This window comes from Dipodomys spectabilis, unplaced genomic scaffold (genome assembly GCF_019054845.1).
Source record: "Dipodomys spectabilis isolate Male_0828 unplaced genomic scaffold, ASM1905484v1 ptg000017l, whole genome shotgun sequence".
Taxonomy (NCBI): domain Eukaryota; kingdom Metazoa; phylum Chordata; class Mammalia; order Rodentia; family Heteromyidae; genus Dipodomys; species Dipodomys spectabilis.
Window position 1 is genome coordinate 9,569,943 of NW_024870694.1, and position 26,522 is coordinate 9,596,464.

Sequence of the window (26,522 nt, forward strand, 5' to 3'; positions counted from 1 at the left end):
ATTGTAGTTCGTTTTTATGATACAATCACAAAACACACTGTCACCCAATTTTAAGTAAATGATTACAGTTTCTAAACAACTTCATTATATTTGGTTGTACACAAACCAAAATTACTTCATTCTTCCTAATGAGTTTTAAGACAGAAGTAAAAAAATTGCTTGTTCAAACCTGTTTTGATGTGAGTATCTTCTCAGGTCTTCTGATTTTTGAAACTCCCTAATGGCTACTGGTTTTATTGGTGAACCCTAGAACAACAACAACAAAAGGTATAAATATATATCTAGAATACTGTGATTATATTATTAAACTATTTATACCCAACTTGGCATTTAGGAATTTGTATATTACTAAAAGATTATTTTAATAGAATCTTTAAGTGTAGGCTTTATGTTTAAAGGAATTGTAGCATGATGGCAGATGCCTATAATCACGGCACTTGAGAAGCTAAGGCAGGAAGATTGTGAGTTTAATGCCAATCTGGGCTATACAATGTAATAATACCCTGTCTCAAAACAAACAAACCAAAACAAAATGAAATAGCATTTCAGGCTATATTGCATACACTTTGATAAAATATAACCTAAAGACATATTATTTACAAAAAAAAGGTTTATTTCTCATTATACTATAAAAATGATCATGACTAAAAATAGTAAGATTTACTAAAAATAAGAAAGGACCTTTTCTTTTTGTTAGCCCTGGCTTAAACTCAGGGCCCAAGTGCCGTTTCTGAGCTCTTGAGCTCTTTTGCTCTGAGCCAAACTTTGAGCCACATCACCACTTTTCAGTTTTCTGGTGGTTAATTGGAGATATGAATCTCATAGACAGATTTTCCTGGCTGGGCTAGCTTCAAATCATGATCCTCAGATCTCAGCCTCCTCAGTAGCTAGGATTACAGACATGAGCCATCAGTGCCTGGCTAAGAAAGGAACTTATAAGTTCTCTATCTCAAGCTTCTACCTAGGACAGGAATTCCTCTATACCCTACACGAAGATTTGTTCAGTTTTTCTTGAACATATGGAGTAATAGTTTTCTGGGCAGATTATATCTTTTGCTCAGCTTTTTTACTCATGGCTAGCACTCTACCACTTGAGCCATGCCTTCATGTCTGGCTTTTTGCTTGTTATTTGGAGATAAAAGTTTTGAAGACTTAGCCCAGGTTGGCTTTGAAACTTGATCCTCAAATCTCAGCCTTCTGAGTTACTAGGATTATAGGCATGAGTCACTGACATCTGGAGGGCAGATTATTTATTGCTTTCACACTACCAAAAACTGTCTCTTGAGCTGGGAATGTGGCTTAGTTGTAGAGTGCCTAGTATGCATGAAACCCTGGGTTCGATTCCTCAGTATCACATAAACAGAAAAAGCTGGAAGTGGTGTTGTGGCTCAAGTGGTAGAGTGCTAGCCTTGAGCAAAAGAAGCTCAGGAACAGAGTTCAAGCCCCAGGACTGGCAAAAATAAACAACAACAATAAAAACAACTGTCTCTTATCAGTTATACAGATAGTCCTGGGATGTTGGCAGAACATCAATAAAGAGGTTATTTCTATGGTAAAATACAATGTCTAAATTTAAAAAATATTATTATCAACATAATTTATTTATAAAGTAAGAGGTAGAGGTCATTTTCAAAAGCATGACTGAAGAAAATGAAGCTGGCTTAAGTGATAGACCCATAGGATGAGAAATAGAATGATAAATCAAGGTATTACTGAAGTAGGGAAATTGGGTCTGGGTCAGTGCCATCTTGGCCACATGGTGGATGGTAAGATCTGGCATCTTGTCTTCATGGTTGGGGAAGGAGAAGCCCCATCTCCCAGGTGATAGGATGCCTGAATCGCTGGAGGCAGGGGTGGGGACCTGGATGATAGGCTACTAAACCTGACAGTCCAGTGCCTGGGACTCCAGTTTCCTGTGACCCTGCCCCCTGACCTGACCCTATTTAGGCTCAGATCAGCTCAGATACCATTACATCATGCCACATGTCTCTGTGTCTGTGTCCTGTCTCCTGTCTCTTCTCAGGTCACCATGGTATTCCACTTCAGCTCTCCATTGGAGCTGAATTGGTTTGTTGATATATTTTTTTGTTCTTTCTTTGCTCTTTGGCCTTCATGGCTAAGTTTCCTAAGTATACTTGCTGGCTACTGGTCTTTGAGACTGGTGTCCACCATACATACAGTCACCAGCCTTTTAATAAAGACTCCAAGATTTGATCTTTCAAAATGTGTCTTCTCCATTTTGTAGCTGTATAACACTACTTAAAAGCTACCAGAATGAGCTGGGCGCTGGTGGCTCACGCCTGTAATCCTAGCTACTCAGGAGGCTGAGATCTCAGGATCACGGTTCAAAGCCAGCCCGGGCAAGAAAGACCCTGAGACTCCTATCTCCAATAAACCACCAGAAAACCGGAAGTGGCGCTGTAGCTCAAGTGGTAGAGCGCTCGCCTTGAGCTGAAGAGCTGAGGGACAGCGCCCAGGCCCAGAGTTCAAGCCCCACGACTGACAAAAGAAAAAAAGCTACCAGAATGTGGCTTATTAGTAGAGTGCTTGCCTAGCATGCATCAGTATCACATAAACAGAAAAAGCTGGAAGTGGTGCTGTGGCTCAAGTGGTAGAACACTAGCCTTGAGCACAGAGAGGCTCAAGGATAAGTGCCCCAGCCCTGAGTTCAAGCTCTAGGACCAGCAAAAAAAAAGGTACCACAATATTTTGTCAAATGAGAATCTATAGATGCAATACAACTTTCCTTCCTTTTCTTTCTCTCTTTCTCCTTCCTTCCTTTCTTTTTTTTTGGGGGTCCAGTCGTGGGGCCTGAACTCTGGGCCTGGGCGCTGTCCCTTAGCTCTTCAGCTCCAGGCTAGCACTCTACTACTTGAGTCACAGCACCACTTCTGGCTTTTTTCTTTTTGCTTATGTGGTGCTGAGGAATCGAACCCAGGGCCTCAGGCATGCAAGGCAAGTGCTCTACCACTGAGCCAACTTCCCAGCCCCCTTTCTTTTCTTTCCTTCCTTCCTTCCTTCCTTCCCTCCCTCCCTCCTTCCTTCCTTCCTTCTTTCTTTTCTTTCTCTCTTTATTCCTTCCTTCCTTCCTTTCTTCCTTCCTTCCCTCCCTCCCTCCCTCCCATTCTGGGGCTTGAGCTCAGGGCCTGGGTGCTGTTCTGGAGCTTTTATGTTCAAGGTTAGTGTTCACTTGAATCACAGCTCCACTTCCAAGGTTTTTTTTGGTAGTTAATTGGAATTAAAGAGTCTCATAAGCTTTCCTGTCCAGGCTAGCTTCCAACTGCAATCTTCAGATCTCAGCTTCTTGAGCACCAGCATCTGGCCTACAATCTGAAATACTGAGAGAATAGTTTCTGACCATGTCATCTTGTTTATGCACAAATCCTAGTATTCTATCATTATTCACTATGTTGGTTTTATGATTTGGTATTTATCTAAAATAGCTGTAAGAAGTACATGGAATTTCTAAAATCTATATCATTGAGTCAATTTAAAAGTAAATATATATCATACTCTATTGATGCAGGAGTGGTCTATAGATGTAAGAGGCATTAAAATGAAATAATAGGAGCAATATCTCAAATAGGCTAGTTTTTTTAAATAATGTTTTAAACAGTATTCAGGAATTTAAAAAATGGTATTTTTTCACTGACTGTTAAGTCATCTGAAAATCCTGCATCATATTTTCACATGTTTCTCAATTTATGACAAAAAAATCATAAACAGATCTATGACACAGAATCATAAAAAACTGCCATAAATAATAGGTAGCTAGAACTTGAAAATATTATTATAAAAGAGCCAATATATGGGTTAAAGAAATGCAGAATTTTTCATAGTAGCATAATAAGTATTTTCAGGTTAAGTAGATATCCCCATTTATACAACTGAATTAATAATAAAACTATTAAAGAAAAAGGCCACAAGAAATGAAAATGGACATTTTTAAAGATAAGGCATTATTAAGCTGGGCACCAGTGGCTCATTCCTGTAACTTAGCTACTTAGAAACTGAGATCTGAGGATCACGATTCAAAGACAGCCTGGGCAGGATAGTCTGTTTGAGTGTCTTATCTGCAATTACCCACCAGAAAACTGGAAGTGGAGTTGTGGCTCAAAGTAGTACAGTGCTAGCCTTCAGCAAAAGGAGCTCAAAGATAACACCCAAGCCCTGAGTTCAAGCCCCAGGAACAGCTTATACACATAAAAATATGCTATTAATTTTATTGCAAAGTAGTTTCTCACTCCAGCAGAGAGGTGAAGAGACTGAACCAGAAGCACTTTCATCAATCATCTTGTCTACTGGTATTTCTGGGCTGCAGGATTTTATTTATACAATTTTAAATACAAGAGTATCTTTTGAACACCAATAAAAAATACTGGGTTCAAAAGCCCTTCAGTTAGGAAAACTCCAGAATCCCCTTTAAAAATTGATAACATGTCCCACTTGATGTGATGAATTCTTTATTTCTAGAGACTAAATACATCATTCTCCAAAAAGGCCCCAAAATGTCTCTCAAATAACCCGTTTAGAGCCTGGGATGAACTCCAGACATCAACAGCACACACACTAAAATGGAGCCATTTTATTACGCTGACTAGATACACTGAAGAATGCTATTCTACTCCAGCCCCTTAGGGAATTGGCAGAGATCCTGCAGTGGGCTGAATGCTCATTTGTTTTCTCCAGCAGTTCAACACTCCACTCATTGCAAGAGACACCCAAGAATTTTAATAGTGAACAATTTATATTCTGTTAACTTAGGATAAAAGAGTCAATATAATTAAGCTTATTAGAAATCGTCTTTGGGTTGGCTGTAGATTGGTTCACAAGTCAACTTTTTGGTTTATATCTTAATCAATTACCAATCATTAAACCATGATTTACTTGCTAGTAACAATAAGAAAGCAAAATGCAAAAAAAAAAAAAAAGAAAGAAAATACCAAAATTGCCAGAAAAACAAATCAAATCAAAGAAAACAGCACTGGAAAACATTATATTTCTTTGCATTTTCTTTCTTTTGGGGGGGGGGGGGGGTCCTGTCGTGGGGCCTGAACTCTGGGCCTGGGCGCTGTCCCTCAGCTCTTTAGCTCAAGGCTAACACTCTACCACTTGAGCCACAGCACCACTTCTGACTTTTTTTTGCTTATGTGGTGCTGAGGAATTGAACCAAGGGCCTCATGCATGCAAGGCAAGAGCTCTACCACTGAGCCACCTTCCCAGCCTGTTCATTGTATTTTCTTGAAAGGCTTTGGTTTACTCTTTAAAATTCTTTAATTTCTTCTCCAAAAATAATGAAATCTTTATTCTTACTCCAAAGTTAACCTAAGCTTGTTTGAGATTATTGTCTGACTTTCCGAATAAATCTGAAAAAAATCTAAGACTTAAAGTCAGAAGTGAACATGATAAAACAATCAGGCATAAAGTAACAAACCAGGAAAATGACCAAGATATATCTTGTTTTTCTAGGAAACAGCAGCATAGTTAGGTTTAAATGGTGCATACTACCTCATGAGAGATTCGCCGTTGTTCAATATAGGCCATAAACTGTGAACTGAGGCTGTCTGAGTCCAGAACCTTGCGTTGTCTAACCTCATCCTCTTCTTCTGCAGTACAGCTGTCAATGTAGTCGATCTGATCTAGGTCATGTTCCACTATACACAACACACACAGACATGGGGAAAAAAACATTCAAAGATCCTGAATAAAAGGCATTCATTTAAATTATTTTCTCTACTTCCCCATATGTTCTATTCTGAAAGTAGACAGAATGACAAGTTTAAATTATATAATCCTTCATTATTCAGTTTATAGTCACTCACAAATATAGGCTCTTGAAAAACCTTAGTTCTAATTCAGTAAAGAATGTATTTTAACTGTAATTACTAAAATATTCATCTTTAATATTTCATTTTACATTAAACATCTTTTCAGTGTTTTAGATAAGACAATTTGAGTTTATGAGTCAGAAAAGTCTAATTTTTAAAGAATGAAGGCTATATTTTCTTTTTTTTAAGCAACATATTTGTTTGCTGAATTCATTTTGATAATGCATTTTCTTTTTGTGTACTATCTAACTATTTATTACTTGGGATTAAATTCAGGGCCTCACCTCTGTTAGGCAAATGTTCTACCACTGAGCTATGCCTGGACCCTTTATTTTTTTGAAACTGAGTCTTGCTCCCTGTAACTCTGGCTGACCTAGAAGTCACTATGGTATCAAACTCACAATCCTCTTCCTGTCTCCAGCAGGGATAAAGGTATGCATCACCACATATGGTTGCATCTTCTTCTTTTTTTTTGGGGGGGGGGGGGGTCCGGTTGTGGGGCCTGAACTCTGGGCCTGGGCGCTGTCCCTCAGCTCTTCAGCTCAAGGCTAGCGCTCTACCACTTGAGCCACAGTGCTACTTCCAGCTTTTTTCTTTTTGCTTATGTGGTGCTGAGGAATCGAACCCAGGGCCTCAGGCATGCAAGGCAAGTGCTCTACCACTGAGCCACCTTCCCAGCCCTGGCTGCATCTTCTTTCCATGTTTGAGTTAAAGGTTTCATAATCATACTGGGGATCTGGCAGAAAGAAAACTTTATATGGTAACCTCAAAAGAAAGTAAAAGGCAATAAAAAAAAAAAAAAAAAGAAGAGGGTAGGAAGAAACTAGACTTTGAGACAGTTATTGACTACTATTTCCTTCCTATAACTGTAGTACAGTTTTCTTCCCCCCCAAACAAAAACCATGTTTAGAACAATGATTTTTCCCATTCACAAAATTATTTACTAGAGCCTAAAATTATAACTATTTTATAGCAATTTGGGAAAGGAAAAAAATGGTTTGAGGAATTTTTTCTTCTCTAGATGTTTCAGAGTAGAGAATCATAGAAACAAGATATAGCCATGTACCATTTCACCTGCTAAGTTTGAAATGCCCTATTATTTTTAAGTTTAAAGCTTAAGTTTTAATAACTAGTTAAAGTGGAATACATATGCTAGGAAAAACCTTTCTGCTAAAGTAGTTTCTCCAAAGATGCATTAAATTCTAAACATAATTGTATGATATCCCATAAACTGCTTAAAATCTGCAATTTCTGGGAACAGTAAATTTGGAGTTTATTTCTCAATCTAGTCTTCTGATTCCATTTTTATAAAATTTTTTATTGCAATTAATACTAAACATGAATTTTAGCCAGATGCCAGTGGCTTATGCCTAGAATCCTAACTACTCAGGAGACTAAGATCTGAAGATCGGGGTTCAAAGCCAGCCTAGGAAGGAAGATCTGTGATACTCTTATCTCCAATTAACCACCAAAAAGCCAGAAGCAGAGTTATGGCTCAAGTGGCAGAGCCTTGAACACAAGAGTTCAGGGACAGCATCCACTCCTCCTGAGTTCAAGCTCATAGTCTGGCTCCCCCACCACAAAAAAAGAAGAAAGAACAAATTTTGAGTTATTATTATTATTATTATCATCATCAGGCCTGGGCAGTCCTTGAGCTTCTTTTGCTCAAGGCTAGCACTTGCTCAACTCTACCATTTGAGCCACAGCGGCACATCTGGTTTTTTCTGTATATGTGGTACTGAGGAATCTAACCTAGGGCTTCATACATGCTAGGCAAGCACTCTACCACTAATCCACATTTCCAGCCCTTGAGTTATTATTAATAGCTAAAAGGATAAAAGGCTATGTCTACAACTATGTTAGAAACAAGGTTCATAAATGTATTTTGACAATGTGCTGCAATTTATTTAATCATTTATATTATGATCATTTCTCAAGAAAGCAACATCAACTTCTACTATCTAGATCAGTGCAGAAAAGCCACAACTGGCACCAGTTGCTCACATTTGTAAACCTAACTTCTCAAAAAGATGAGATCTGGGGAATCATGGCTCAAAGCCAGTCCAAGCAAGAAAGTTTGTGAGACTCTTTTTCTCCAATTAATCAGGAAAAAAGGAGAAGTAGAGTATCAGCCTGGAGTGAAAAAGCTAAGAGACTGGGCTGGGAAGGTGGCTCAGCGGTAGAGCGCTTGCCTTGCATGCCTGAGGCCCTGGGTTCGATTCCTCAGCACCACATAAGCAAAAAGAAAAAAGCCAGAAGTGGTGCTGTGGCTCAAGTGGTAGAGCACTAGCCTTGAGCTGAAGAGCTGAGGAACAGCGTCCAGGCCCAGAGTTCAGGCCCCACAACCGGACCCCCCCCAAAACAACAACAACAACAACAAAAAAACAAGACATCCAGACACTAGTGGCTCACGCTTCTAATACTAACTACTTAGGAAGCTGAGGTTTGAGGATATCAATTCAAAGCCAACCTAGGCAGGAAAGTTTATGAGATTATTACCTCCATTTAAACAGCAAAAAGCCTGAACGGTGGAGCTATGGCTCAAGTAGTAGAGTGCTAGCCTTAAGCGGAAAAGTGCTCAGGACTTCACACAGGGAGATTAACTACTTCAAATGAAGATCACAGTGAAATCAGAATTAACAAAGATCTACTCTAGGTGAACTGTCCAAATAAAATTTCCTTTCCAAATGATTATTAAAGTGTCTCTAACTGTGAGGCACTGGTGGTTCATGCCTATAATCCTAGCTACTGTGGAGGCTAAGATCTGAGGATCATGGTTTGAAGCCAGCCTACTCATTATCTCATTATCTTTTAGCAAAAAGCTAAAACGGAACTGTATGGCTCAAGGGTAAAACACTGGCCTTGAGTGAAAAAGTCAAGTGAGTGTAAGGCCTTGAGTTCAAGACTCAATACCTGAACCAAGAGAGAGAAACAGAGAGAGATTGAAATTTTGTCCCACAAAATATAAATAATAATTAAATAAATCTTTAAGATAGTAAAGAAGCTACAGACACACAAAAAAGAGTAGGTATAAAAAGATCATTTGAAAAAGATATTGTGATTAAGAGCTTCTAGGTGTTAGCAGTTATGCTCACCTCCACCGTTGGTTACTATTAAACTGTTGCGATTCTCTTGATATTGGCTTTCTCTTCGTAGTCTTTGCTCTTTAGTAATCTCTGCTACTCGGAGAGGCAGATCTGAAAATTCGTCTGTAGGCTTAAAAGAAGAAATATTTAAAGAAATAATTTCTAATTAAGTATAGCTATAATAATAATATTTACACTGAATAAATAGCAAAAAAGTTTAGGAAATGGGGGCTAGGAAGGTGGCTTAGTAGTATAGTGCTTGCCTAGCACACATGAAACCTTGGGTTCAATTCCTTAGTACCACATAAACAGAAAAAGCTGGAAGTGGTGCTGTGGTTCAAGTGGTAGAGTGTTTGCCTTGAGCAAAAGAAGCTTAGGGACAGTGCCTAGGCCCTGAGTTTAAACCCCAGGACTGACAAAGAAAAAAAAAAGTTTTGGAAATGGTTGTACAACACTGAATATATTTAATGCAATGGAAACACATACATAAAAAAGTTAAAATGCAAAACATACACATAAAAAGGTTAGAATGGCAAAAAATTAATAAAAAGAAAGGTCTATGATGACTCCATAAGTAAACATATGGGTTTAAATGATCTATCTCTCTACCTATCTCTCTATCTTTCTCTCTATCTTTGTATGGACACAGCCACCAAGGCATACATGCACAAGTAATTTGTACTCAGTGAAATAATGTTGTAAATATATATTACCAGTATTGGTATCATATGCTTATTTAATTTTAGATAAAATACCACACCTTAGTAACTTTAGAAAGTAGAAAACAGCACTAATAATTAAACAACACAAAGTGTTATCATTTAGAACATAAACTCTCTGAATGTTATCCCTCTCCCTGTCTTCCTTTGTTCCTGCTCTCTTACTCTGTCTTTCTCAGTTCTAGAAATTGGACTCAGAGCCTTAAACATGCTAAGCAAGTATTCTACCATTAAGCTAACATCTTTGCCAAGTTTCCATCTTTTTTTTTTTTTTGCTTATGTGGTGCTGGGGAATCGAACCCAGGGCATCATGCATGCAAGGCAAGCGCTCTACCACTGAGCCACCTTCCCAGCCCCAAGCTTCCATCTTTTTATCCATCAGTCTATAGCCCTATTTTTCTTCTTACTTTTTTTTTGTGGGGGGGAGGGCTGGTCCTAGGTCTTGAATTCAGTCTGGATACCATCCCTAAGGTCCTTTTGTTCAAGGCTATTTGAGCTGCGGCTCCGTTTTTGGCTTTTTCTGTGTTTAATTGGAGATAAAGAGTCTCACGAACTTTCTGTGAGGGCTGACTTCAAAGCACAATCTTAAATCCTAGCCTCCTGATTAGCTAGTATAACAAGTATAAGCCACTGGTGCCTGGCTATTTTTTTTTTTTTTTTTTGCCGATCGTGGACCTGAACTCTGGGCCTAGGCGCTGTCCCTCAGCTCTTCAGCTCAAGGCGAGTGCTCTACCGCTTGAGCCACAGCACCACTTCCAGCTTTTTCTGTTTATGTGGTGCTAAGGAATCGAACCCAGGGCCTCATGTATGCAAGGTAAACACTCTACCACTGAGTCACCTTCCCAGCCCTGCCTGGCTATTTTCATACCTTCTAATTTCCCTTCTACTACCTCTATTCCACATTATCAAGCCCCTCAAAGTTTAGGCTACAGTTATTTGGGGGAGGAGGTTAGTATGCTTTTTTAAATTAAAAAAATTTTTTTTGCCTGTCCTAAGGCTTGAACTTAAGGCCTGGGCACTATCCCTGTGCTTTTCCTTATTCAAGGCTGTTATGCTACCATTTGAGCCACAGTGTCACTGCAGGCTTTTTGTGAGTAGTTTTATTAGAGACAAGAGATGCCCCTCAGTAGATGAATGGATCAAGCAAATGGAATTCTATGCTTTCATCAGAAAGAATGACATCATCCCTTTTGGTAAGAAAATGGTAAGACTTGGAAAAAATCATATCAAGCCAAGTAAGCCAGACCCAAAGAAATATAGGCTCCATGGTTTCCTTCATTTGTAATAATTAGTATATCTCTAGAATAGACCTAGCAGAGTATCACAGTTATGTACATATGACCATCTAAAATTATGCTAATCAAAATGAACTCCAAGATATGAAAACAACAGAGTTTTTTTTGGGGGGGAATGTTTGCAGTTATTTCTTTTTTCTTTCCTCTTCTTTTCCCTGTTGTCACAGTTTTTGATTTTGGTATCCTTTGTCGTGTATATAAGTTTATCTGATTTGGGGAAGGTAAGGGGAATCACAGAAACAGTGGTACAAAGGGTGAAGCAATGTAACAGTGATACTCACTAGACACTATGCTGGAAATGAACTTTACAACTTGGGACAGAGGAGAATCGGGAAGAAGGGAAGGAAAGTGGGAGAAAATGAGGGAGGGGGGTAACACTGTTCAAAAAGAAATGTACTTGGGGCTGGGAAGGTGGCTCAGTGGTAGAGTGCTTGCCTTGTATGCATGAGGCCCTGAGTTCGATTCCTCAGCACCACATACTACATAAGCAAAAAAGGCTGGAAGTAGTGTTATGGCTCAAGTGGTAGAGGGCTAGCCTTGAGCTGAAGAGCTGAGGCAGAGTTCAGGCCCCACAACTGAAGAAAGGAAGGAAGGAAGGAAGGAAGGAAGGAAGGAAGGAAGGAAGGAAGGAAGGAAGGAAGGAAGGAAGGAAGGAAGGAAGGAAGGAAGGAAGGAAGGATTAAAAAATAATGTACTCATTACCTTACTTATCTAACTGTAACCCTTCTGTACATCACCTTTACAAAAAAAAAAAGTCTGACAGACTTTCCTGCCCAGGCTGGCTTTGAACCACAATCCTAAAATCTCAGCCTCCTGAATAGACAGGATTATAGGTATGAGCCACTGCACCTAGCTAATTTTTATTTATTTTTTGCCAGTCAAGGGGCTTGAACTCAGGGCGTGGACAGTGTTCCTGAGCTTCTTTTGTTCACAGCTAGCACTCTACCACTTGAGCCACAGTGCCACTTCCAGCTTTTTCTGTTTATGTGGTACTGAAGAATTGAACCCAGGGTTTATTGCATGTGAGGCAAGCACTCTTACCACTGAGCCATATTCCCAGCCCCTAATTTTTTATGTTTTTTAAGACAAGCTTTCCCTATGTAGTGCAGGAGGGCCTCAAATTCATAATCCTGCCTCAGCCTCCTGTAATCCTACTAAGATTATAGGTATGTACCACTATGCACAGTAAGGCACCAGTTTTTACTGACAACTCTTATTTATATCTTTTCACAATAAGAAAACTGTTTATGAGAGACAACAAGGTAACAAATATATAAAATACATGCCATAAAAAGATGGTAAAGAAAAAGAACAGCCTCTACAGATAGCTGCTCCTCCCCTCAGTTTTCTGTATTTTACATACAGAAAACAAAGTGAAAAGCCTGAAGTGGAGCTATAGCTCAAGTACTAGAGTGCTAGCCTTAAGCAAAAGAGCTCAGAAACAGTGCCCAGGTCCTGAATTCAAGGCCCATGGCCAGCACACAAGTGAACACATATCCGCACACATACACACACACCAAACAAACAAAAAAAACCAGACAGACAAACAAATGCTCTGGAAACCTGAGAAGACTGAATCTTTTACAAATGGAGAATTGTACACAGAGAAATTAACTACTTGAAAAGAAGATCATGAATTGAATCCAATTTAGACACCTTTCCTTTTCATCATTTTCTCTTAATTAAGGAGTTTTAACAAATGGAATAAAAGACTTACCTCATTCCCTGACCATCTCTTGTCCCCACTGTCCACACTATTAAAACCAGAATCAAGGGCTCCATAGGGGCGACTGGAATACAGTTCTTCATGGCTGTTCAAAATAAACTTCAGCATTTAATATTTTAAAAATTTACACTTGAAATAAATACAATTTTACTACTAAATGTTCCATGACAGACACTTAATCATTAGTACCACAACTGACAAAAAAAAAACAAAACAAAAAACAAAAATAATAACTAAAAAAAAAAAAAGATCCTAAAGTGAAGCTAAATACTGGTGGCTCACACCTATAATCCTAACTATTCAGAAGGCTGAGGGCTAAGGATCACAGTTCGAAGCCAGCACAGGCAGGAAAGTCTGTGAGACTTTTTTCTCCAATGATCCATCAGGAAAAAAAAAAAAGGAAGTGGTGCTGTGGCTCCAAGTGGAACAGCATTAGCCTTGAGAGAAAAAAGCTCAAGGATGGTACCCAGTCTCTGAGTTCAAGCCCCATGACAACAAAAAAAAATATCCTGAAGTGATGCTAACAAGTCAACAAATGCCACCTCTTCACTCTCCGAAGGGGAGGCAAGGTCCTAAAGTCTGAATGACTTGCCATGAGTCACAAGGGTTGTTATAGTAGAGCTAGAATTCAAGTCACTCTGACCACTGGTTTTCCACTGGGGGCTTGTCAGGTACACTCGCAATGTCTGGAGACATTTGTCATACCAGCAGGTACCACATACCTTGTGGGTGTAGTTTTACAATGTAGTATATAACACCTCACAACAAAGAATAATCTGGTGCAAAATGTTATTAGTGTCAAGCCTGATATAACTTAGAAGTATATATACCTTGTCAATCTATGCCATCAATTTTGCATTTAATTACATTTAATACATACTGAGGAAAGAAGTGTTTATAAATAATTTCCCTTCAGCCAAACATACAGGCATATTTAATGATTGTTTACTTAAATTCCTGTGTGATGGAATATGATGGATAGTAATATAGAACATACTCACCAGGAGCCAAAACCCAAGGGTCTCCTATCATAATCTGGGAGGTCTGGAGCAATCTTACAAGCTTGTATGTTTAAGTATTTAAATATGTGGATTTTGCCTTTGATACATATCTAAATAAGATAACACATAATGCAAACAAATTATTATTCATCTGAACTGTTTTTATCATGACAAATTTTAGTATAATATAAATTGGGAGAAGGCATTTCTAACCATACATAGTATAAGGTTAAAAACAAGGCCCTGAGTTCAAATCCTAGCAGTTTCAAAAAAACAATGACCAACCTAGTACAGCATAACTACAGTTTTTTTGTTTTCTAGGCATTGATAAGATTCAGTTACATAGAAATAATTGGTGATTACAAATACTATTAGAACACTCAGGAAATTTATCTACTTATTATAATTATTCAATCAGGAATTTAAAGACTTCTATCAAATAGAAGTCTATTTTTTTTTGCTTGTTGTGGGGCTTGAACTCTGGGCCTGGGAGCTCCCCCTCAGCTCTTCAGCTCAAGGCTAGCACCCTACCACTTGAGCCACAGCGCCACTTCTGGCTTTTTTCTGCTTATGTGGTGCTGAGGAATTGAACCCTGAAGCAGGGCTTCATGCATGTGAGGCAAGCATTCTACCACTGAGCTCACTTCCCAGCCCATGACAACTTTTAATTTAAAAATATAATGATCATGTATAATTGTGCTTTATTTTTGAGCAATTTATAGTTTGCTACGTAGCCCAGGCTGACCTTGAACTCACAACTCTCCTAACTTAGTTATAATTATGCTTTTCTTTCCGTTGTTTTTTTTTTTTTTTAAGTTGTTGGTCATGGGGCTTGAATTCAAGGCCTTGGCACTGTCCCTGAGCTCTTTTGCTCAAGGCTAGCACTCTACACTCTACCACTCAAGCTGCAGTCCACATCCCACAATTATATTTTTGATCCTGCTTTCTATGAGAGAACAGAAAATGATGAATTGTTATAGATTATATATATATATATATATATGTATATATATATTTCTATCTATCCTAGAAATAAAAAAATAAATTCTTCAAGCTAGTAAAATTTGCTCTGATTTGAAACTAAAAATGTCCTTCATAGGATCATATATTAAATCTCTGGTTACCAAATGATAGGCTAATCTATTGATGAACTCATTGTTCTAGAGACTATTAGGAGTTATGTCTGATTGGAAGATATAGGTCAGCCTAGGCTGACTTTAAACTGCGACCCTCAGATCTCAGTCTCCTGAGTAGCTAGGATTACAGGCATGAGCCACTGACACCCAGCTACAAATCTACTTTCTAACAACACAGTTTCTGTCTTTTCTAGAATTTCATGTTAGTGGAACCTTAACAGTATGTAGCATTTTGTTTCTGGTTTATTTCCTTAGCAAACTAATTTTGAGATACATTGATTTCTTTATTTTTTTTATTGTGAAAATACTGTACAGAGGGTTACAATTACATGGGCAAGATAATGAGTAAATTTCTTATCAAGCATTGTAGCCTCCTCCTTTGTTTCCCCTTCCCATCCCTTCCCATCCTCCCCCTGACCCTCCCACCCAATCCTCCCCGCTCCACCCCCCCACCAAAGTTGTAAAGTTCGTTTTCGACATAGGGACTTGTACATCTCATTGTTGCAATGGGTCCACCTGAGAGATACATTGATTTTGCATTTTCAAAACTGGGCAGAAGAGGGCTAGGAAGGCAGAGTGTTTGCCTTGCATGCATGAGGCCCTGGGTTCGATTCCTCAGCACCACATACGCAAAAAGAAAAAAGCCAGAAGTGGTATTGTGGCTCAACACTAGCTTTGAACTGAAGAGCTGAGGGACAGCGCCCAGGCCCAGACCTCAGGCCCATGACCAGACCCCCCCCCCAAAAAAAAAAAAACAAAACAAAAACAACTGGGCAGAAGATTTGAATGGCCAATTAACAAAAGAAATGAATGGATGACCAGTAAGCACACCATAGCAAGCACACCACTATTACTCATCAGAGAAATACAAATTAAGACCACAATGAAACACTAAGATAGCAGTTTACACTCACCAGGATGGCTAAAACTAAACAATAGACAGTGTAAGTATTGGTAAATGGAACATGAATATATTGCAAGTAAGGTATGCAAAACAACCAATTTGCTTTAAAATGGTTTAGCTACTTTTAAAACAGATCAGCAGGGGCTGGGAAGGTGGCTCAGTGATAGAGCGGTTGCCTTGCATGCTCGAGGCCCGGATTTGATTCCTCAGCACCACATAAGCAAAAAGAAAAAAGCTGGAAGCGGCACTGTGGCTCAAGTGGTAGAGCGCTAGCCTTGAGCTGAAGAGCTGAGGGACAGCGCCCAGGCCCAGAGTTCAGGTCCCACGACTGGACCCCCCCCCCCAAAAAAAAAGAAAGAAAATAGATCAGCAGTTTTGTTGCTCTTCTTGTTTTAGTTTTGTTTTGTCTTTAGATAAATGTACACAATATCATATAAACCATTCTACTCAAATATTTACTTAAAATACTAAAAGCTAAAAGAAAAAAGCTCATAGTTTGAGCTTGCTTGTGGTGGTCTTGTGATGAGAAAGGCCATATACTATCAAGTATATGCATACCACCTGGTAGCCAGGATGCAAAATGACAGAGAGGAAAAGTCAAGGGACATGCTTCCTTCAGAAGCAAGCTTTTAGGTTGACTTCTTTCAGGTATTTGTCACTGACAAAATATCAACTAATACAAAACCCTTCTACAGTTAGGAAATTTACATACAAAATTTTACAGCTGCCATAAAGTTTATCAGTGGCTTATATAACATTTTTACTGAATCGCAGAGTTAAAATGACCTCTAGAGAAAATTATAGGTTGGCAAACACTTAAATGTTAGGATAGCTATTATCTATTTGTAAAGTTATATAATAATTACTTTGCTACTGATTTCATTCAGTCACCGACAAACAAATGAACAAAGTGGCTAACTAACTTAAAGCGATTAGAAAACAGGAAGGCAACCCCCTCCCCCCGAAAAAGCCAACAGTGTTAACAAAAATGCATTGATAATCTTTAGTTTGGAAAGCTATTTTATTTGTATCTAGCATTTATGTGCTCTATATTCAACTTTTTCTAGAAGAAATTTAAGAAGGAAATTAACTCATTTTATTAGAAAAAAAAACTGGAATTTTTTCTTCTAGTCCTGGGGCTTGGAATCAGGGCCTTAAAGGAGAATGCTTGATTTAACTTCCACTCTGAGCTAGTGCTTGGTCACTTGATCCACTATTGCTGGCTTTTTGTTAGTTAATTGGAGATAAGTATCTCTCAGATTCTTCTGTTGGCTTTGAATCGCAATCTTCAGATCTCAGCCTTCTGAGTATCTAGGATTACAAGGCATAAGCCACAGCAGCTGATCAGCTCTGCATTCTTTTTTTTTTTTTGCCAGTCCTGAGCACTGTCCCTGAGCTTCTTTTGCTCAAGGCTAGCACTCTACCACTTGAGCCATGGTGCCACTTCTGGATTTTTCTGTTTATGTGGTAAATGAAGAATCAAATCCAGGGCATCATGCATGCTAGACAAACACTCTACCACTAAGTCTCATTCCCAGTCAAATTCTTGTTTATCTTGGCTGGTACTGGGCTTGAACTCAGGGCCTCAGCACTGTCTCTGAGACTCTTAGTGCTCAAGGTTTGCATGTTACCACTTTCTGTGAGACTATACTTTCTGTGAGACTATTAGCTCCAATAAACTACTCAGAAAAAGCCAGAAGTGGTGCTGTGGCTCAAATGGTAGAATGCTAGCCTTGAGCACAAAGAAGCTCAGCACCCAGGTCCTGAGTTCAAGCCTCGGGACTGGCACACGTGCGCGGGCGCACACACACACACACACACACACGCACGCACGCACACACACACGTAAATTAGAAAAATGAAAGCACTTTTGAACACATCACCTTATCATCTTTCTTCTACAACATTTACTCAAAGGTTTTAAAAGAATACATATTTTAAAAACTTAATTTCAACAGAAAGATAAATGAACATAACTAAATGTCACTCTATGGTTTACCTGTGCAGGAGGTGACTGCAGTGGGTTGTTATCTAGGGTGATCACCTGTAGGTGCCTGAGGTTCCTATAACAAACAGGAATGGCTACAATTTTATTGCATGAGAAGTCTAACCGTATCAAAGGCAATTCTGCCAGCTCTGCATGGAGGAAAAAGAGAAATGAACAATTAATGATAATATATATATATATACATACATACATACATATATATAATATATATATATATATATATATATATATGTAGTTGTCCTGAAAGACAAATAATAATGAAAGAATTATTTTAGTTTCTTACCTTCAGGCAAACGTACTAAATGATTTCTTCTTACATTAAGATCTCTCAAGGCTTCCAGATTACCGATTTGGGAAGGTATAGTTTGGATTTCATTGCAACTCACATCCTGTTTCAAAAGGATAAAGGTATACATTGTTCAAATGCCAGTACTGACAAAAAAAAAAAAAATGGGGGAATGTAGCTCAATGATAAAGTGCTTCCTTGCATTTCAAAAGCCTGGGCTCAAGTGTCAGAATTAAAAAATGTGAATAGTAGGCCTAGAATCTCAGATCAAATGAAGATGTTGATAAATGGCAAAATATAAAAAGTATATGTTTATATTATTCTAATCAAAGAAACAAGGGTCAAAAATTATAGAGTAACTTGAAATTAAAATTTCCATTTTCGCCAGGCACCAGTGGCTCACACCTGTAATCCTAGATACTCAGGAGGCTGAGATCTGCAGATCACGGTTCAAATCCAGCCCCGGCAGGGAACTCTGTGAGATTCTTATTTCCAACAAACCACTAGAAAACCAGAAGTGGTAATGTGGCTCAAGCGATAGAGCACTCGCCTTTAGCTAAAGAGCTGAGGGATAGCACCCAAGCCCAGAGTTCAAGCCCCACGACTGACAAAAAAATAAAAAATGAAAATAAAAATAAAAATTCCATTTTCAAGTCAGGTGCTGGTGGCTTAGCTACTCAGGAGGCTGAGATCTGAAGATCATAGTTCAAAGCCATCACAGGCAGCAAAGTTTGTCAGATACTGATTTCCAATTAACCAGCAAAAAGCCAGAAGTGGAATGTGGTTCAAGTGGAAGAGCATTATCCTTGAGGGAAGAAACTAAACAACAGTGTCTAGTCTCTGAGTTCAAGCCCACAGTCCTGGCAAAAAAATCCAACTAACTAACCTACCACAAAAAATGCCTATTTATTTTAAATATCACTTAAAAAAGTATAAAATAAAAATGAACAGGTGACAATTATACTTATTATTCTAATCACATTGAATATGGGGAAATAATAAAGTATACAACTCAAAAGCTGTTAAAAACAAACTCACTGGGTATTGGTGGTACATGCTTATATTCCTAGCTACTCAGGAGGCTGAGATCTGAGGATCTTAGTTTGAAGTCAGCCACAGCAGGGAAGTCTGTGAGATTCTTATCTCAATAAACTACCAAAAAGCCAGAAGTGGAATTGAGCAAAAGATGCTCAAGGACAATGCCCAAGCCCTGATTTCAAGCTTTAGAACTGGCACCATAAAACAAACAACAACAACAAAAATCCTCCAAATCCTGCTCTATTAGCATTGTATCAATCTTATTCTTACATGCTTAGGTTAGATTTCTAGTAACTGATTAACTGCTTAATTTGCAAGGATCTGAAAAGACTAGCTACAGGTATCATGAATAATAAAATCCTTGGTTCCATAATTCTGAGACCAGCCAGGATAGTTTGTAAACCCCTAATCACATACAACAGAGGGAAGCTGCTTAGACTATAAAAGCTCCAAGTTATATACAAACACTTACTATTCCTTCAATATGAGTAAACAATACATTTGCTGACTTATCCAAAACTTTAATAAATATCAGGCATTATTTTTTAATTTTGCCAAAATATTCTGAGGAAATTATATAATTACTTTTCCTACTAGTTAAAGTAGAACTAGAAATTAGGCTTGAAAGAAGCTTGGAAAGGCAGAAGGATTATGTCTGAGCTTAAGGATCATGACAATTTATAATTTATCTGACAGGAAAATATATATGCTCAAAGATAGCAGTTTTCTTTTTGTTAGAAATGGAGGGGAGAAAGAGACAATATAAACATTGCAGAAAGACCATCAGTGAATAAGAGAAATTTTACTCTGTCCTAAGTCCCCTTTGTGGCTGTAGAAAACTAAAAGCAGCTACTGAAATGTATCTATCCTTTAAATATTCAGGCTTGACTAAATAGAAAAAAGATACTTGAAATAATTTGGAGATAAGCATTTTAATTAGAGTATGATTTATGACCTTATGACCCAAACTCTGAAGATATGCCAACAATCATATATTTTGGAATTCATTTCCTAGGTCTAATTGACTCTAAATAATACTTTAGACTCTATACTTTAGATTTAATGTCTACAAATTTTTACATGTATCATCATATAGTAAAAATATTCCTGAAAAGTTTAATATGCCCATCTAAAGTATCATTATGTAAATAACCACCTTTGTTGATAAGCCAATGAAAAACTGTACTCCAAAATCTCAACAGATCCAATTAGACTCAAATGTTTTTTTCTTTCTTGCCATTGTTTCTAATGTATTTATAAGATTTTTTTTGTTTGTTTGTTTTTGGTCAGTCGTGGGGCTTGAACTCTGGGCTTGTGCGCTGTCCCTGTGCTCTTGAGCTCAAGGCAAGCACTCTACCACTTGAGCCACAGCGCCACTTCCTCAACAGATCCAAGTATACTTGACCATTTCAGAAATAAAAAACATGGACTTTAAAGTAGGCTCATTTCAAATCCTATAGTTATATGCCTTGGGCAAATTATTTAATGCAAGTGTTGGTTTCCTCAACTTTAAAATGAAAACAATTTTAGTACTCAGCTCATAATATTATTGTGGTGATTAAGAGAGAAAAGTCTTAAGCTGGGCACCAGTGGTTCATGCCTGTAATCCTGGTGACTCAGGACGCTGAGATCTGAACATCACAGTTTCAAGCCAGCCCAGACAGGGAAGTTCATGAGACTTTTACCTCCAATTAACAACCAAAAATCCAGAAGTAGAGCTGTAACTCAAGTGGCAGAGCATTAGCCTTGAGCAAAAAAGCTCAAAGACAGCTCCCATGACCTAGGTTCAAGTCTCAGGACCATTGCAAAAAAAAAAGGAGGGAGAGAAGAAATAGGGAGACAGAAAGAGAAAGAGAAAGAGAAAGAGAAAGAGAAAGAGAAAGAGAGAGAACATAAATACTCAGGAGATGGTCTCCTCTAATTTACAACAAAGAGTAGGAAAAGTTCAAATAAACATCTTAGAAAATATACAGCAAACAAAGACTGGTTGGATGTGTTGTACCTGCCTAGAAAGCTAGAGGCCCTGAATATAAATAAACGTAGCAGGTAGCTCACGCCTATAACCCTAGCTACTCAGGAGGCTGAGATCTGAGGATCACGGTTCAAAGCCAGCCCAGGCAAGAAAGTCTGTGAAACTCTTATCTCCAATAAACCACCAGGAAACCGGAAGTGGCAGTATAGCTCAAGTGATAGAGTGCTCGCCTTGAGCTGAAGAGCTGAGGGGCACAGTGCTCAGGCCCAGAGTTTAAGCCCCATGACCGACAAAAAAACAACAACAACAAAGAAAGTAGTACTATAAAACAAACCAACAACAAAAAAGTAGTAAGACAAAATACAATCTTAAGAATAGTAATAAATAAGATTGACCTCTGTAATGCCCATTCTTCTCTAAAGTATAATTTAAAAATTACAACGTTGGAGCTTATTCACTATTGATTATTAAAAAACTCAAATGATATTTCCCATTTTGTGTGGGTCTATCTAACTTGTATTTCAGTTCTTTCTTCTTCTTCTTCTTTTTTTTTTTTTTTGTGCCATGCCTAGGGCTTGAACTCAGGCCTTGGGCCTTGTCCCTGAGTTTTTGTGCTCAGGCTATTACTCTACCACTTGAACTCTGCTTCTGGCATTTTTGTGGTTAATAGAAGATAAGAGAATTGTGGACTCTCCTGCCTGGACTGACTGAATTGTGATCCTCAGATCTCAGCCTCCTGAGTAGCTAGAATTATAGTTATGAGTCACAAGTGCCTGGTGTTCAGTTCTTTCTTCATCCTATGTCAAGCCAACACTGGAAGTTAATGAAAACACACAAAAAATATTTTAATAACTGATCTTTACCACACAGAACATTTATGTTTTGACTAATAGAGATATACTCAATAGCCAAAAAAAAAAATATTAACTGTAGGTTAATGGGGGGAGCACTGTACTGGTGGTAAGGATAAAGGAGGCTGAAATAAATGGCTTCCAACTAGGAAAACACAATAAGAACACCTGGGCATGCTATGTTTTAGGAGTAGAGAGTAAACAGTATGATAGAAGGTAAAATTGATTTTTATATGGTGTAAACATGTGGAGATATAATAATGAACAAGAAACCATCCTTGTATAATACAATTATAAATAAATACACAAATAAATACCTAAATACACACACATAAATACATATTAACTTACAAGTTCCGTCAAATGTTTGAGATGTCCAATGTCTTCTGGAAGTGAGACCAATTTGTTATTACTAGCAATTAAGACTTTCAATGGTAAATTACACAAGTGTACTGGCAATGTTGAAAGTTGGTTCCGACTAAAATAAGTAAAAAAAAGAGGAATCAGAACCTACAAGGAAGAAAATTTTTCCATTTTTCTTATTCTAGATTCAAATGTAAGGCTTTTTTTTTTTTTTTTTTGTCAGTGCCGGAGCTTGAACTCAGAGTCTGGGCACTGTCCTGAGCTTTTTTTGCTCAAGGCTAGCACTCTACCACTTGAGTCACAGTGCTATTTCCAGGTTTTTCTGTTTATGTGGTACTGAGGAATCAAACCCAGGGCTCCCTGCAAGCATTCTACCACTAAGCCACAACCGTAGCCTTCAAATGTAAGTCTTACAAGGAACAAATAAGATGCTAGATTTGTGGTCTAGCCTTCATTTAATCAGTTGTCATCTTTGTGGTTTAGGGGACAATATTAAATTTATGAAGACTCCTCATATATTAATTGAGAATTTTAGTATCTCTCTACAGGACTTATAAAGCACTTACATAATGAAACTTCTTTGTAAAGAATGAAGACTGGGGCAGGGAATGTGGCTTAGTGGTAGAGTGCTTAGCATGCATGAAGCCCTGGGTTCAATTACTCAGTACCACATAAACAGAAAAAGCTGGAAGTGGCACTGTGGCTCAAGTGGTAGAGTGCTAGTCTTGAGCAAAAGAAGCTCAGAGACAGCACCCAGATTCTGAGTTCAAGCTCCAGGACTGGCTTTAAAACAAAACAAAACAAAAAAAAACAAGAGCTGACCAGACGCAGTGGTTCATATCTATAATCCTAGATACTTAGAAGGCTGAAATCTTAAGATTGTGGTTCAAAGTTAACAGAAGAATCTGAGAGATACTTATCTCCAATCAACTGGCAAAAAGACAGCAGTAGAGGGGCATGGTTCAAGTGACAGAGCACTACACTTAGCTCTCAGTGAAGTCAAATCAAACTCTCATTTAAGGTCCTGAGTTCAAGCCACCACACTTTTCTCTCCCCGCCACCCATCCCCGCCCTGAGAGATTGAAGTGCCACAGTTGGAGATTTAGTTCAGGATAAATGCAAAGACCATATTATTATTTTATTTATTTATTTTTTTTGTCGGACGTGGGGCTTGAACTCTGGGCCTGGGCGCTGTCCCTCAGCTCTTCAGCTCAAGGCGAGTGCTCTACCACTTGAGCTACAGCGCCACTTCCAGTTTTCTGGTGGTTTATTGGAGATAGGAGTCTCACAGTCTTTCCTGCCCGGGCTGGCTTTGAACCGCGATCCTCAGATCTCAGCCTCCTGAGTAGCTAGGATTACAGGCGTGAGCCACCAGCGCCCAGCCATATTATTATTTTATAAAAGGAAACAATCATTTTAATAAGCATGGGTAAGTTTCATATCATCCTTTCTTCTTCCTCCTGAGGAATTATAAACATAGAATAACTTTTATTACTCATTACTATATTACCACCAGATATACATAAGTGATTTTGAGGGCTGGGAAGGTGGCTCAGTAGTAGAGTGCTTGCCTTGCATGCATGAGGCCCTGGGTTCAATTCCTCAGCACCACGTAAGCAGAAAAAGCCAGAAGAGGTGCTAGAGTACTAGTCTTGAGCTAAAGAGCTGAGGGACGGTGCTCAGGCCCAGAGTTCAGGCCCCACAATTGGCCAAAAAAAAAAAAAAAGGACGGTGGGAGCCGGGTGCCAGTGGCTCATGCCTGTAATCCTAGCTACTCAGGAGGCTAAGATCTGAGGATCCCGGTTCAAAGCCAACCCGGGCAGGAAAGTCCGTGAGACTCTTATCTCCAATAAACCACTCGAAAACCGGAAGTGGCGCTGTGGCTCAAGCGGTAGAGCACTCACCTTGAGCTGAAGAGCAGAGGGATAGTGCCCAGGCCCAGAGTTCAAGCCCCACGACTGACAAAAAAAAAGTGTGTGGGGGGAGGGGATTTTGAATCAGCTCTACAAAAAACAAGTGACAGGTAATGATTTCATAAACCATACAAATTAAGCTACAGGTAAAAATATTTTTACTTACATGAAAACCACAAGTAAGAGCAAAATGATAATATTTATTGGGATAAAAATTCAAATTTTACTGGGCCGGGAAGGTAGCTCAGTGGTAGAGTGCTTGCCTTGCATGCATGAGGCCTGGGTTCAATTCCTCAGCATCACATAAGCAGAAAAAGCCAGAAGTGGTGCTGTGGCTCAAGTGGTAGAGCACCAGCCTTGAACTGAAGAGCTGAGGGACAGCCCCCAGGCTCAGAGTTCAGGCCTCATGACAGACAAAAATAAATAGATAAATAAATTCAAGTTTTACTTATGTAGATTTAAGCTCCTAATCCTAGGGACCAATTACTTCCCTATTTCATGATCTTTTGCTGATGCAATAATAAAGATTCTGGGCTTTTAATATTTTCTCAGTCCAATATTAATTCTATTCTTAGACATTTAACTTGAGAGAAAGCCATTTATATAAGGACATATACTAAGATATATACATAAATATTTCTCTATTAATGCTACTTTTATCATGGTAAAAAACTAAATAAGTATCTTGAGAAAAAAATGAATTTTAAAAGTATTTAAACTGTAAAACAAAATGATTACCTTGAAAAATATTTGCATAGAATATTTTATGACAAGGGGAAAGGCATATTCAAAAATTTGACTATGTGGCCATAATGACAAATATCTGTAATCCTAGCACTCTGGAGGTGGAGGCAGGAGGATTGCAAGTTCAAGATCAACCTGCACTACATAGCAATACTTTGTCTCAAAAGGAAAAAAAAACTGACTGAAAGCCTGGAGAAATAGAAGGAAAAAAGTCACCTACATCATAAAACTCAGATACAGCACTTTTACACTTTCTCCATTTGTGTATTTTTTCCAATAAAGTTTTATGGCTTTTACAGTGCAGTAAAGCACATTATAAGATGAGTTGAATATGTATTTACAACTTAATACATAAAAATCCGTGGTCACAAGAAGCAAATGAAGTAATTTCAAATCTACTATATTCTTAATTGACAAAGCTAATTTGCAGACAAAACTGCAGAACCTTGTTACAGACAACTAACTGCAAGCCTACTAGGCTAACAGTTTAATAATGGATAAGCTTGAGGACTTTGAAATACTGTTAATGTAACTTAAAAACATGTATTGAGACACTGATAAAACAGATAAGGTAAATAAAGGTAAACATTTTACTGAAAGAGGAAAAAATTAAAGATCACATAAAGACATTTTTAAAAAAGAAAATAATATTCTTACCTAATATTTAAGAATGTTAGAGCTTGTAGATTTAGAATTGCCTCTGGGATGTATCGAATACAATTTTGGTACAGGTTTAGGTTTTCAAGAGAAACAAAATGACATGCTTCTATAGGAATTTCTGAGAGACGATTTCGCGATAGGTCTAAAAGAGAAAATAAATTCAGCTTAAAATCAATCCTTGGATCAGGTGGAACTAGTAGCTCATGTCTAATCCTACTTCCACAGGAGGCTGAGATCTGGAGGATCTTAGAGGCCAGCTTGGGCAGAAAAGTTCACTAAACTCTATGTCAATAATAATCGGCAAAATGTAGGGTTTGAAGTGTGGTTCAAGTGGTAGAGTACTTGAGAATACTAGTGATCAAGGAGTCCCAAGTTCAGCCCAGCAGCCTGTAATCCCAGCTACTCAGGAAGCTGAGAACTGAGGATTGCAGTTTGAAGCCAGCCCAGGCAGTAAACTATGATAAGACTCTTATCTCCAGTTAAATCACAGAAAAAGCTGGAAGTAGTAACTGGCTGAAGTGGTAGAGTGTGAGCCTGAGCCTGTAGCAAAAGGAGCTCAGGGATGGCAGCTAGGACCAGAGTTCAAGCCTCAGGACTGGCAAAAAAAAAAAGTCCTGAGTTCAAACCCAAGTACCACCAAAAAGATCCAATACTTGGGACTTATTTTAATAAAATGTTAATAAGCAGATTTTGTGATAATTTGACTTTTTCAGAGTTCTTGTTATGGAGAGATTGGTTCAAGACAAGCATCCAAATATTTAGGGGTTAGGAGCATGGCTTAAGTGAAAGACTGCCTGTTTAGAAAATATGAGAACCTGAGTTCAAATTCCAGTATTTCTTCCCTCCCTCCCTCCCTCCCTCCCTCCCTCTCTCTATCTCCTTCCCTCCTCCTCCCTCTTTCTTTCTCCCTCCCTCCCTCTCTCCATACACTTCATATATAGAGAGAGAGAATAAACTATTTAAATATATGGTTCTAAATCTGTTGCTACAAG

General features: G+C 38.4%; 1 protein-coding gene across 3 annotated transcripts in view; it reads right to left on the bottom strand.

Annotated features, from left to right (window-relative positions):
- The window catches only part of Lrch3 (leucine rich repeats and calponin homology domain containing 3), a 107,801-nt gene that overhangs the window by 43,739 nt on the left and 37,540 nt on the right, over window positions 1-26,522 (bottom strand). For all 3 annotated transcript variants that reach the window (XM_042668557.1, XM_042668563.1, XM_042668571.1), the window contains exons 2-10: window positions 25,528-25,672; window positions 22,202-22,328; window positions 17,987-18,092; window positions 17,695-17,831; window positions 13,656-13,765; window positions 12,646-12,739; window positions 8,924-9,044; window positions 5,509-5,654; window positions 170-246 (exon numbers count right to left, since the gene is read on the bottom strand). In XM_042668557.1, coding sequence (XP_042524491.1) covers window positions 170-246; window positions 5,509-5,654; window positions 8,924-9,044; window positions 12,646-12,739; window positions 13,656-13,765; window positions 17,695-17,831; window positions 17,987-18,092; window positions 22,202-22,328; window positions 25,528-25,672 — 1,063 coding nt within the window. The remainder of the gene's footprint in view (window positions 1-169; window positions 247-5,508; window positions 5,655-8,923; window positions 9,045-12,645; window positions 12,740-13,655; window positions 13,766-17,694; window positions 17,832-17,986; window positions 18,093-22,201; window positions 22,329-25,527; window positions 25,673-26,522) is intronic.